Source organism: Sorghum bicolor, chromosome 5 (genome assembly GCF_000003195.3).
Source record: "Sorghum bicolor cultivar BTx623 chromosome 5, Sorghum_bicolor_NCBIv3, whole genome shotgun sequence".
In the NCBI taxonomy this organism is placed as follows: domain Eukaryota; kingdom Viridiplantae; phylum Streptophyta; class Magnoliopsida; order Poales; family Poaceae; genus Sorghum; species Sorghum bicolor.
In genome coordinates this window covers 7,548,208-7,561,714 of record NC_012874.2, presented here as the reverse complement: position 1 = coordinate 7,561,714, position 13,507 = coordinate 7,548,208, and the positions used below count along the sequence as shown (strand labels likewise).

Sequence of the window (13,507 nt, the reverse complement as noted above, 5' to 3'; positions counted from 1 at the left end):
ATAGCAGATATGGCCTCTCTTCCATTTGGTTCTCTGTGATCCTCCTACAAGGAATGCAATCGAGGGACAAGAATGTCGAGCCAGTGAGCAGCCACGCACGGGACGCAATTGAGCTGCCTCATCTACTCAGTTGCCCTCCTCAACCAAAATCTGTTATAGGGCGTTAAGTCTTAAGCGACACAGTAAATGAGATCTAAATTATGCATTAGAAATCAATAGTAATGTGAACTGTAATGTGTCATTTAAAAGTACGATGATATGGACTGATCACTGATGGAAGACGAATATTGAATAGAACTGGACATGAAGAATCTGTCTCCTTGATTAGCCATTCACGAGAGCGAAGAAGCACGATGCATAAATGCAGAAAATATTGACCACCAAACTAGGCTATGTTGTTTGATCCTTTTTGGCTACACAAATGCTTAACATAAAGCCTTCACCTAAATATGCACTTAGGGTATTTATATTATCATGCGGTTAATGCTAATTATGTTCTAGGCTGGATTGACATAAATGGGTTTGTGGCAGTTCTTGTAAATTATGTTCTAGACTGGATTGACCCACTTGCAGTTATTATCGTAATTAAGTGATATAAACAACTCTAGGAAATTCAGTGGTATATACTTTAATAACCATGTGAACATGCATGGTGTAGGCCTCTCAACTTAATCACTGCAAAGGGAACATATGAATTTTTTTAGATAGAGTGGCCACATGATGGACAAGTTGTTTTTTTCCTTTCACAAACCGACATGATTACAACATCTTCATATAAGGACCTTACAAGACTGCTACTGTTGCTAGAACAGTTGGACCCTTTATTAATTTACTGCTAACAAAAGTGCAACAAAGGGACAAAGAAAACCAACAACTTTATGACTTCAAACAATGAAAGACTACGATGGGCTCCAACTTTAGATTGGCTTATATGGAATTTATGGGTAGGCATTGCCATACCCAGTTCCGGCACCAGAACCACCGGCACCGCCACCATTTTGACTATTTCCTGTGCCACCACCATTGCCATTAGCACGTGCACCTGCTTGACTTGATCCATACCAATTCCTGTTAGCATAGCTAGAGCCAGAACCGGTGCCACTACCGGATCCTTGAGCATTGGAATTCCAGGCACCTCCGGCTTGTCCTCCACCCCCACCCCCACCGGCACCACCAGCATTAGAAGACTCTCCATAGCCAGAATACCGTCCTTGACTATATGTACTAGACCCTGAACCTGACCCTGACCCTGAACCATATCCAGACCCACCGTATTGGCTAGTTCCACCACCTCCACCGCCCCCTCCAGCACTTGCATGGGAACCATAAGGGCCACTATCACCTGATCCGGTGCCAGACCCAGACCCTGATCCCCCACCATTCACATATCCACCACCCCCTCCCTGGCCTATGCCAGTCCCATCAGCACTAGAGTATCTAGCCACCCTAACAGCATTGGCTAATCCTATGCTCATGAGGACAATGAGCCCCAGTGATACGAGCTTTGTGCCTGCCATTGTGAGCTAACACTATGGACTGCTTGAGTTGGGATGACTTCCCAGTGAATGCTGCATGGGTATTTATAGTGCTTGAGGCCATGCATGCATTGGTTCTTTACCTCCATATAGAGCATGCACGTATGGTAGTGGTGTTTCAATAGGAGACCAAGTGGAGGCTTTTAAAATCCAATGGAATTAATGGAGCTTCTTGACTTGACCATAAATTACATGCAACTAGCAAGGTGATGGATGGCACTTGTCACGTTCTGTCTAGATGGTCAGCTAAGTCTCATCCCCATAGATAAGATAATGGATGGCACAAAGTTTTAGCATTCATCGGTGTTTCGAAGGCCCATTGAAACTAAACCAGCTTGTTGCTCTGGTTTAAGTAGTTCACTTGTTTGTATTCTTCATCTCAATATACAATGAAGTTATGCATCGAGTCATTGCCGATTTTTGGACCAGCATTTATACTAAACGTGTGAAATATTTTAGTGACAGTACTGCTTTGCCTCATATATAGCTGAAAGCTGGGTCTAGTTCCAATAAAATTACTTGTATGCTTTGTCTCGGTATATATTGTGTCGCTGGAGAAAGACCCCATACAGAAAAGAATTGTACTAGCAACTTCCAAGCTCTAATGCATGCAGCATACTACAATATACTCCCATGCATGCTCAAGACTCTGCATTTGGCCATTCCCTCAAGCATGAAACATGCACAGCTAGCTGGATACACGAAAATCAAAAGAACACAGGATCACCCGTATAATATGGAGTTTTATATATAACGACGACCTGCATGCATGAAGTCTTGACGGACAGCATGTTTGAAGGTCAACACAGGCATCCCCTGATCACCCGATCGATTGTATTATATTCCTCATGCAGCGGTTGACATTGCAGAGGTGACCTCGAGGTGTGCACAATGAGTTTGACAAATTCAGTCATGGACTTAAGAACTACTGCTCTGTGTACCTGGGAATCACGATAAGAATGACAGCTCACAAGGTTAATTAATCAGTACAATGCAAGCTGTATAAGTAGCGAAACAGTCCTTGAAGGCTTGAACCCTCTAAGCGTCCACTTGCAGTAGTTCGATAAGAGTGGATGAAAGTCAGGCCGAGATTGTCTGATAGCAGTCAGAAAACATTGTGAGCAAAGTCTTGCACAGCCATACTCGCTCTGCTAATGTAATAAATACTTGTGAAAAGAAAAGGTAAGACTGTCTGTTCCTTCGAACATAAGGATCGATGTCCTTTTTTTCACAAATGTCTTGTCATTTGCTTAACTACACCGTGATGACACCCATTAATTCGTGAGTGAATCAGTGTGCTGATGCTAATTAGGTCACACACTAGCAAAGAGCTAGAATACTGAATAGAGTCAGGCAAACATTCAGCCTAACCAACTTTTAGGTTGGACGTCGCTCAACAACATGTTTTCCCATGAACACTTTACCTGGTTCCCCTAATGATGAGTGCGATATGCAAGACACACTGGTGGAGCCTTGTTGGGAGCATGATACACAAGAAACAACTGAAACCACGGTAGCACAATCATCTCCAGCCCTACTCCCTAGCAAGGCAAGAATAGGCAGGCATATATTCACGTGCATGTGGAAAATACATTGGTTCATCGTCATAACAATTAATTTTGCTAGTAGGTGTAACATGTTTCGGCAAATCATATATGGAGGCGGGCGTTTTATTTACCAAGGCAGTAAAAAATGTCTGTGTCGGTAAATCATTTACAAAGGTGGGCGTTTGTAAGGCAATCACCTCGGTTACTTAGGCCTAGCGCACTATCTAACAGAAGCCCACCACCGTGTCTGACTATATAAACAAATCACATACCCTAACTCACTTCATCCACACTCAGGAATGCCTTAGCCCCGCACGACTCAACTCTCTCACTGGTTTTGACTCCGCTCTCCTCCCTCTCCCACCGGCCCTACTTCAGCACTGTTGGCGGTGTGCTCTCCCCCACAGCGCCCCTCCTCTCCTCTCCCTCTCCCCCGCAAAAGGGGCTCCCAAGCTTGTGCTACTGCTGCTGCTACGATGGCTCCCTCGCTCAAGGTGCAGCGGTGGAGGTGGCTCCTGCCTCTCCCTCAAGTTACGGCGGCTGTGGTGGCTCCTCCCTTTCCCTTGGGATGTGTCTCCTTCCCAAGCAGCAGATGCTGCTCCCCACAGCTCCTCCACCTATGACATCACGTGGGGTGGCAGGGATCTAGGGCAGGGCAGCGTAGATTGAGGCTGGGCCGACATAGATCGAGGGTGTGGTGGCACGGATCCAGGGCGGGTGCGGACACTAAGCGCGGCAGGTCATGGCTCCTGTAAGGTCCAAATGGCTAGAGCGGGGGGGCGGTGAATAGGCTATTTAAAATTCTATAAGCTCAACTAAACAAGTATGTTAGTAAAACAAATGGTGAAGCTAATCTAGCACTAGCACAACTAAGCTATGCATGCCACCTACACAAGTCTAGTAGAAGGCTAAACACTAAACCACAACAACAAGGCAAGACTACAGCTATCTCTACTCCTAACAAAGAAGCAAAGCTACACAAGCTAAGTTAGCAATGTATGCAAGAAAGTAATGGAGTGTGTGAGGATTCTTATACCAACGTTGAGGAGTAGAAATATAACCAAGAATCAATCACTATCACAATTACAAGATAAAATCCTCTGCAAGAGATGACATATGATTTTTTTACCAAGGTTCACTTGCTTCCTGGCAAGCTAGTCCTTGTTGTGGTGATAGATCCACTTGACGGATCAGAAGCTAATTGACAATCCAAAGCCAAACCCTCAGCGGGTGCCACACATTGACTCACAAGCTGGGATTCTCCAAGCCACGAGCAATACACTAGAGTAGCCAATTTCGATCTCCCACGATGAAGGCTCAAGATCCCCTCACAAATCACTTAGTGAGGCTCGAAACAATCTTCATTCATGAGCTCAACACCACTACTACTCCAAGCCATCTAGGGTGTTGAGAAATACCCAAGAGTAACAAGAAATCCACAACCAACTCAAGGATCAAGTGCCACTAGATGCTACTCTCAAAGCGATACACTTGAATCTCACTCAATCTCACTAGGATGAGCAATTAAGGAGAAGAGTAGATGTGTTGTTCTTTAGTGCAAAGTATGCCTCAAGTAATCAGATGTGTAAGACAGAGCTCCCCAAACATGACCACCTTCTATTTATAACATTACCCTCATGGGATAGCGCTAGGGGCAAACTCGGGGGTGTCAGACGCTCCAACGCTTGTTTGTCGGACGCGGTCCAGCGTCTGATGCTCGCCTGCCATGCGCGTTAGATCGCTGCACGTGTCCTCAGTTAAATGTGACCCGTTGATCGCTAACAATCACTTAAACGTTAGTGTTCTCATAGAGGAGGCATCAGACGCGACAGGTTCTACACACCGGACGCGCCACCCTCACACCAGACTCTACGTAGAGAGTTCCAGAAACTCTCTGGGAGGCGTCAAACGTGTTCGACGTTGTGGCATTAGACGCACGCCACTATCTGACGCACACAACTCTAGATCCCTTCTGCTACAGTGCGAGTACCGGACACGCTGACGCCAAAGCGTCGGATGCTCCGACGAACAAGATGAAAATCACCTCCCTGTGCTGCATTCATCGGACACAACCTCAGCATCCAATGTTGTATAACCCAACGTTCGATGAGTGTTTATCAGCGAGAAACACTCGTGCGACTTTGCTGAAACTTTCCTTCGGTGCAGTAGAAAATAGGCATTCCATTTCCACAAAGCGCCGAATGTGCTAAAACCACCAAGTATACACTACCATTGTACATTTGTGTTATCATTTTCATAAACAAATACGCAAAGGAGTTAAGTTAGCACTGTCGACGAAAGCTGGTCGGCAGTCTACCTTGGGGTATACCCACGGTAGTAGTTTATCGGTAGACGGTGCGCAAACTACGAACTCGATGGTGACGCAAGACACGGACAAGCTTTTTATCCAGGTTCGGCCGCCGAGTTGGCGTAATACCTACGTTCTGTGTCTGGTTGTATTGATTTGTGTTAAGAGAATATGATGTCCTAGGGGGGTCCCTTGCCTCTCCTTATATAGTCCGGAGGACAGGGTTACAGATCTGGAAACTAATCCTAGTCGGTTAGAATTGCCATAGATAGTTCGGCATCAATTCCTATTCTAACCGACTAGAATCTTGCTTGATCTTCACGTCTTGTTCCCTTGCGTGAAACTCCAAGCTGTCGGATCAAGCTTCGAACTTGTCTCGTAATGGGCCAAGCCTCGTGGCCCAAGTCTAGCCGTAAGGGTATAGGGGTTTATACCCCCACAGCTAGTCCCCGAGCACCATGTATTGTGAAGTAACAAGCCGTCTTGAGCTTCTTTGACCAATGAAACTTAATATCTTCAATCATTATGAAAATTGCCCAAATAGTTGCGACAACAGTTTGAACAAATCTAAAGGCGTCCGATTAACTTCATCATCAAAGAAGCCAACTGTTCGAAGAATGCATGGTGCTCTCGAGAAAAAATATTCCTTTTTTGGTGAAGAATGCATGGGGCTGACGTATTGGTGTCGAGGGTCCCTATCTTGGTCCTCGTCCTCGTCTTCGTGGTCGTGTCCGTCTCGCTTGCCGTTTTTCTTGGCGGAGTCGTCTTGGGCAGCCCGCCATGTATAGATGTTTTTTAGGACGCGGCACCCTTCCATGGTATGATTAGATTTTGGATGTAGTTGGCACGGTCCCTTCAACGTTTTGTTGTAGTCTTCTTGGTAGTCTCGCCGCCCGTTGGGACGCTTGACCGTATTCACTTCGTGGTCGTGGTCGCAGGGGCGCTTTCCTCTGAAGTCGTCGCGATTGTCGCGCCGCCGATCCCAGCCTTCTCTATGATCGCGGTTGTCGGAGCGGCGGTGGTTCCTGTTGTCGAAACGACCGCGACCGTCATCTCGCCGGGGAGGCTGGTCGGGACCTCTCGCATCGTCCCGGATTAGTTTCTCTGCATCGTCGGCATCGGCGTAATTTTTAGCCGTGGCGAGGAGCTCCGCCATCGTTGTTGGTCTTTTGCGCAACAGTTTGTTCCTCAGTGCTTCATGGAAACGTAGGCCCTTGATGAAGGCAGAGATGGCCTCGTCGTGGGAAATCTTGGGGATCTTAAGGCGCATATCCGAGAATCGTCGGATGTAATCGCGCAAAGGTTCGTTTTTCCTGTCCCTTATCCTTTCGAGGTCATACTTGTTTCCAGGCTGCTCGCATGTGGCGATGAAGTTGTCGATAAAAGCCTGGCGTAGCTCTTCCCAAGAGTCGAAGGAGTCCTCGGGCAAGCCAAGAAGCCACTGATGACCAGCCTGGTCGAGGACTACTGGGAAGTAGTTGGCCATGACGTGCTCATCTCCCGCTGCTGATCGGACGGCGATTTCATAGAGAGTGATCCAGTTCTCTGGATTTTCCTTGCCGTCATATTTTTTCAGTTTCTCGAGCTTGAAATTGCAGGGCCACATGACCTGGCGGAGGTGTGAGGAGAACTGTCTTAGGCCCGGGGGGCCGTGCGTTGCATCGTACTCGATACGGCGCAGGTTTTCGTGGACTGCTCTCTCCGTGGCGCGTCTGTTGATGCGGTCCCGGGCATCTTTGGGAGGGATGTTATATCGAAGATCCCTGTGCTGGTTTACTTCTTGACCGCGCCTGCGGTTCTGCTCGCGGTGACCGTCAGCATCCCGACCACCATCGTCACGCCGTGAATCCTTTCGATGGTTGTCGGGGGAACGGCTACGGTGATGCCTGCTTGGAGGCGGTGAGGTCCGGCTACGATTAGTCTGGTCGGAGGTGGCTTCCGTATAAGAGACGGCCTGGACTCTTTTGAGCAGAGTTGCTGTCTGTCCCATTGCGGCGATCAGGTGCGCTCGGACGCTGGTTCGGACTCCCTGGCACTCAGGAGTATCGAGGAGCCGATCTAGGTTAGCCATGGCGACAGCCACGTTGGCGCTTGGCGTTTTGTAGACTGGCTGGTCCCCGACCATATCAAAGGCGTCGCTGAGATTATGTGGTGGAATTTGTCGTTCCTCATCCGCGCGTCGTCGGGCGCGATCGGCGTTACGCTGCTCGCGGAGCTGCCTTTGCTCGTCCGTTTCTCCATCAACGACCGGCTCGTCGGCGCTGACGTTGAAAACAATGTCTCCTCGCCGGGGGGGGAATACCGGGAAACGAGAGAAACCCGGAGGATGTGAAAGCAAATCCAGGTCGTAGTCCTCGTCTTAGGAGTTTATAACTTCGGTGGGGACGGAACCGGTGCTCGAATTGGTGCTGGAAGCCTGGCCATCCCGTAGTTCGCGGATCGTCACCATGTTGACGTAGTGACGAGCAGATTGACCGTTCCTTTTTGGCGGCCAACCCGCCTTGCTGAAAACGGATTGGATGTGCCGTGAGTAGAGAGAGGCTGAGTTGTTCAGGCCGCAAAGATAATCTTCCTCCGGGTTAGCCTTGAGCTTGACGGATCGTCCTGAGGGAGTTGAGGTTATCGTCAGAGACGTTCCTAGCCGTTCGTGTGTAACGACACGAGTTGGCCGGCGGGATTTGAAAAAATCCGTTGGGGCGGCTTGATCAGGCTGGCGCAGGATTCCATCTACTAGTTGGGAGGCTTCGAGTAGCTTGAAATCGGCGCGATCAAGCGCTTGGAGAAGGTCCGAGCAGTCGATCTTCTTTCCCTTGTAGAGCGGGAACGGTGGTCGGGCGCTCGGTGCCGTCACCCGAGTGGTCGGAGACGACGTGATCTCAGATTGGATCTGAGTTTCTTCCGAAGCCGTGGTCGTGAGGCCACCACTGCGCGTAGTCCACGTGATCTGGCCGACGGTGAGCGTGAGGCCTTCGGGCACGGTCGCGGAAGCTGGGATTGTGACCATCTCGTTTGCCGGAGAAGTTGCACGCACAACCCCTACCTGGCGCGCCACTGTCGACGAAAGCTGGTCGGCAGTCTACCTTGGGGTATACCCACGGTACTAGTTTATCGGTAGACGGTGCGCAAACTACGAACTCGATGGTGACGCAAGACACGGACAAGCTTTTTATCCAGGTTCGGCCGCCGAGTTGGCGTAATACCTACGTCCTGCGTCTGGTTGTATTGATTTGTGTTAAGAGAATATGATGTCCTAAGGGGGTCCCTTGCCTCTCCTTATATAGTCCGGAGGACAGGGTTACAGATCTGGAAACTAATCCTAGTCGGTTACAATTGCCATAGATAGTTCGGCATCAATTCCTATTCTAACCGACTAGAATCTTGCTTGATCTTCACGTCTTGTTCCCTTGCGTGAAACTCCAAGCTGTCCGATCAAGCTTCGAACTTGTCTCGTAATGGGCCAAGCCTCCTGGCCCAAGTCTAGCCGTAAGGGTATAGGGGTTTATACCCCCACAAGCACTCTACTAGATCCTAATACATATGCTCAGGTGTTGACTTAGTAGCACTTGATTCGAGAGATGATCGTGATTTCCTCTCTTGATATTTAGCTAACTATCCTAAGTCCGGTCAATCACTTCTCTACTCATCTTAGCCAAGTAAAAGCAAAACCCTATGGTTATACCTTTGACTTGATTACTTTACTCCTTGTCCATCACCAAGTGCTTGATCACCATGATCTTTATTTTCATGTTCATGCTCCATCTCTTTGTGATCATGTGACCACCACTCCATGCCACTTTGCTCCTTCAACACTTGTGTTGCTATGCCTAACTCAAATCACTTTAACACAATGACATTAGCAACTTGGGGTCATTAATTACCAAAACTAAAATTAGGGTTTTAGCTCCTTAATGGCGACGCGCAAGGGTGGTCAAGCCAGGCCTAGATCCAAACACGCCGAGGCTAAGGGCCAAGCACCGCCACGGACCTGCATCCCACGCCACCGTGAGCGCCTCATGCCACCTTGGATAGCTCACGCGGCTCACCCTTCGCCGCCGTTGGCACCTTGCGCTGTCGCAGACGCGTCGCACGGCTCGCCTCGAGCCGCTGCTGGCGCCTCGCGCCGTAACGGACACCTCGTGCGGCTCGCCTCACACCGCTGATGGTGCCTCGTGCCGCTATGGGCTCCTCATGCAGCTTGCCCCGTGCCACCACAGGAGCCTTGTGCTGCCTAGGCCTTCACCTCGCGCCGGATCTAAGTGGGAGTGGGTGAGAGAGAGGGAGAACAGGTGAGGAAGGGAGAGAAATGGAGAAAGTGTGAGGGAGTGGGAGGAGGACAGGCCCCAAACCCTAAAACCTTTTTGTTTCTGTATATATACGAACACAGTTATTGGGCTCGACTGGGATTACTGGGCCTAAACCTTTTTAGGCGATAGGCATTATAGCACGCTCGACTCCAAAAATAAATTTATCGCCTCCGAAAATAGGATATTTTTGGAGGCAGTTGTCTTAAAGCTCCCATCTCCATAAATTTATTTTTTGAGGCGGGCAAAAAAGCCTGCCTCGGTTAATAAAAAATAACCACCTCGGTTACTGATTACCATAACCGAGGTGGTTGCAAACCCTGCGCGCCTCCGACGGTCATTTTAAAAGGTCACGGTTAATAAATTTTGTAGTAGTGCTTTTCATAACCCCCTCGGAGGCGGACATGATTACAAATCATCTCGGTTAATGCCTCGGATTAACCGAGACAATCATTTTTCATTAACAGAGGTGGTTCCAAAAAACCGCCTCGCAAAATCAATTAACTGAGGTGGTCATCTTAAAATGCCTACCTTAGCAATATCGATTAACCGAGTCAGTTGTTGTATACCTCGGTTAGTACGTTAACCAAGGCGAGCACACTATAATGCCCGCCTTGGACAATATTGGCCCATCTTGGAGCCCGGACAACCCATCTCAGCCCAATAGCACGCCCATCGTATGCATACAACACTTGGCCACTTAGGGTTGCATTCTAGACCTTCTCACCGCAGTCGCGCAATGCTCTCTCTTGCTCACGCACCACGCCCTACTCCACTCATGTAGCCACACATCCACACTCTCCCTCCCTGTTGAGCGGCTCCACTCTCTCCCTCTCCCATCCATCGCGGGGGTCATGGCCCAGTGGCGTGGCGACATGATGGTGGATCTAAGGCTGGGGAGGTGCTCCACCTCTGGTGAGCTAGCAGCGGCGAGCGAGGAGGTTCTCCACCTCTAGCGATGATGGTGCTGGCTGCAGGGCTATGTGGAGGTCACAGTGGCATACACAGGGCTCCGGGGTGGCGTGCGCGACCATTGGGCATCGCGGTGGCTATCATGGCGCGCACAGTCGTTGGGTGGTGTGGTGGCCATGGTGGCGCACAAGGGGGTCATGTGGTCGCATGGTGAGGCATGCATAGTGGCCATGGTGGTGAGCAGCGGATTTGTTCTGGTGCCGATAAAGGTACAAAACCCTCTTTCTCTCCATCTCCCTCACTCATCCCTCCCTTCCCCTCTCCATATCCCTTACCCTTTCCCTGTCCCTTTTGCAGATCCAATGGAATAGAGGCAGATCTGGTGAAGTAGAGATAGATTCGGTGGTATAGGACCCTAGAGCAAGGGTAGATATAGGTGAACAACCACGACTGGAGCAAGGAGGGCGGCCAACGTGGGCACGGATCTAGTCTGGGGCTGGGATTGGCGATGGCTCTGATTTTTTTTGTTTTTTAATTCATTAACTGTGGTGGTCTTCCTTACTTGCCCGCCGCGGTTAATCGATTAACCGTTGTGGGCACATGCAACCGCCGTGGTTAAGCCACCTTTAACGGCGACCTTTCATTCACGGCGGTCACATGTCCTGTCTCGGTTAACCAAAAACGACCGCCGCAGTCAAGGATTTTGTAGTATTGTTGGCTAATCCCATGCTCATGAGGACAATGAGCCCCAGTGATATCAGCTTTGTTCCTGCCATTGTGAGCTACCACTATGGAGTGCTTGGGGTGAGATGAGTTCCCCCAGTGAATGCTGCGTGGGTATTCATAGTGATAGAGGCCATGCAGTGGTTCACAAACCTTCATAGCATGCATGTATGGTATGTAGTTGTGTTTCAATAGGAGACCAAGTGGAGGCTTTTAAAATCCACTGTAATTAATGGAGCTTCTTGACTTGACCATTAAGTACATGCAAGTAGCAAGATGAGTACACTTTACAAATTATCTTTGCACTAGTACATGTTAATCTCTCTCTAGATGGTCAGCTAAGTCTCATGTCCAGAGATAACGCATGGCACGAAGTTTTAGCATTCATCAGTGTTTGGAAGGCCCATTGAAACTAAAGCTGCTTGCTCCGGTTTAAGTAGTTCACTTATTTGTATTCTTCGTTTCGATAAACAGTGAAGTTACCCATCGAGTCATTGCTGGTTTTCGGATCATCACTGATACTAAATGTGTGGAATATTTTAGTGACTGTACTGCTTTGTCTCATATATAGCTGAAAGCTGGGTCTAGTTCCTTAAAAATTATTTGTATGTTTGGTTTTGGTATATATTGTGTTGCTGGACAAATAAAAAGACCCCATAAAGAAAAGAATAGCACTAGCAATATCCATGCTCTAATACATATCCTCCATTTCACCCGACCTGAGAACAAAAGGCAGAGTGGTCATAGTTTCACAAGGATTATGGGCTCTTAAACTTATAAACATTTTCTTGTCTTTTGCTTGGGATAAATTGTTTCCGCTGAAAGACTTTTAAAAAGCAGGCATGCATAATATACTCTCATGCATGCCCCTGACTCTGCCTTTAACCATTCTCTCCAGCACTGTGAAATAAACATGCACAACAAGATGGTGACACAAAAATCAAAAGATTACTATGCGCAAAAAAATATATCAAAAGATCACCCATATAATAATGTAACCCGAGGGTTTTAAATATCTTTTATGATCAGGCTTTAGCATTATACTAACATTAAAACTTGTAAACGACGACCTGCATGCATGAAGTCTCAACGGTCATGCTTGAAAGTCAACGCAGGCATCCCCTAATAACCCAAAGGATTCTATCTCTCATGCAGTGGTTGACATTGCAGACTACAGGTGGCCCTGAGCTTTTCGCTACGCCTTTGACAAATTCAGTCATGGACATAAGAACTACACTCTTATGTATACCTGGAAATCTTGATAAGAAAGGCAACTCACTAGATTAAATAATCAGTACAATGCAATGCAAGCAGAATAAGTAGGGAAACAGTACTTGAAGGCTTGAACCGTAAGTGTTCACTTGCTGTAGTTCGATAAGAGTGGATGAAAGTCAGGCCGAGATTGTCTGATAGCAGCCAGATAACATTGTGAACTAAATTCTTGCAAAGCCATACCAGGTAATCAGCTAATGGCCAATTGATGCAGGCCAAAATCAACCTAGCCAACTTTTAGGTCCGCCGTCACTGAACAACATGTTTGCACATGAACGCCTGACGTGGTGCCCCTAATGCTGAGCACGATATGCATGACACATTGTTGGTGGAGCCTCGTCAGGTGCATGATACACAACATTTACTTTTCGCTTTCTTGTTGTAAGCCCAGGCAACACTAGCTTTGTCTCTCTCAATATACTTTAGAGCCTTTAGGCTTTTGTTCATTACCTTGTCGACATTGTACATCATTAAATCATGATATATAACAACAGATAGATCATTTTGCTTAGCCAAATCTATATGCATCTAGATTTACTTCAACAGGCAACAAAGCTTCTCATCCATATAATAGCTCAAGAGGAGTAACTTTAGTAGATATATGATGAGCCCATAGAGCTTCAAACTGAACTTCATGCTATCTCCTAGGATTGTGCTAAATTCTTTTTTTAGAAGCTTGATCAAAATATTATTGTTACTTATTCTGCTTGGCCAATAGCTCGAGCATAATATGTTGATGAATTGAGCAACTTAATATTATATATAATGGGGCAATTTTGGCATAGCGATTTCTTGAATTTTGATAATATCTGTAACATGTTTTGGCTATATACTACTACAGACTGCAACAGAAAAATTACACTAGTACGTGTTCTCATGTTTGAATATTCTTATCATTGAGATTAATGG

The 13,507-nt window shown here is 47.6% G+C and overlaps 1 protein-coding gene across 1 annotated transcript; it reads right to left on the bottom strand.

Moving 5' to 3' along the window:
- Positions 696-1,590, bottom strand: LOC8072796 (putative glycine-rich cell wall structural protein 1). Its single transcript, XM_002449092.2, has one exon. It carries the CDS (start codon positions 1,515-1,517, stop codon positions 939-941), a length of 579 nt encoding a protein of 192 aa, XP_002449137.2. The 5' UTR covers positions 1,518-1,590; the 3' UTR covers positions 696-938.

What these genes read in the sequence shown, in the direction of transcription:
- LOC8072796 (XM_002449092.2), bottom strand. Translation starts at nt 1,517, where the DNA reads ATGGCAGGCACAAAGCTCGTATCACTGGGGCTCATTGTCCTCATGAGC.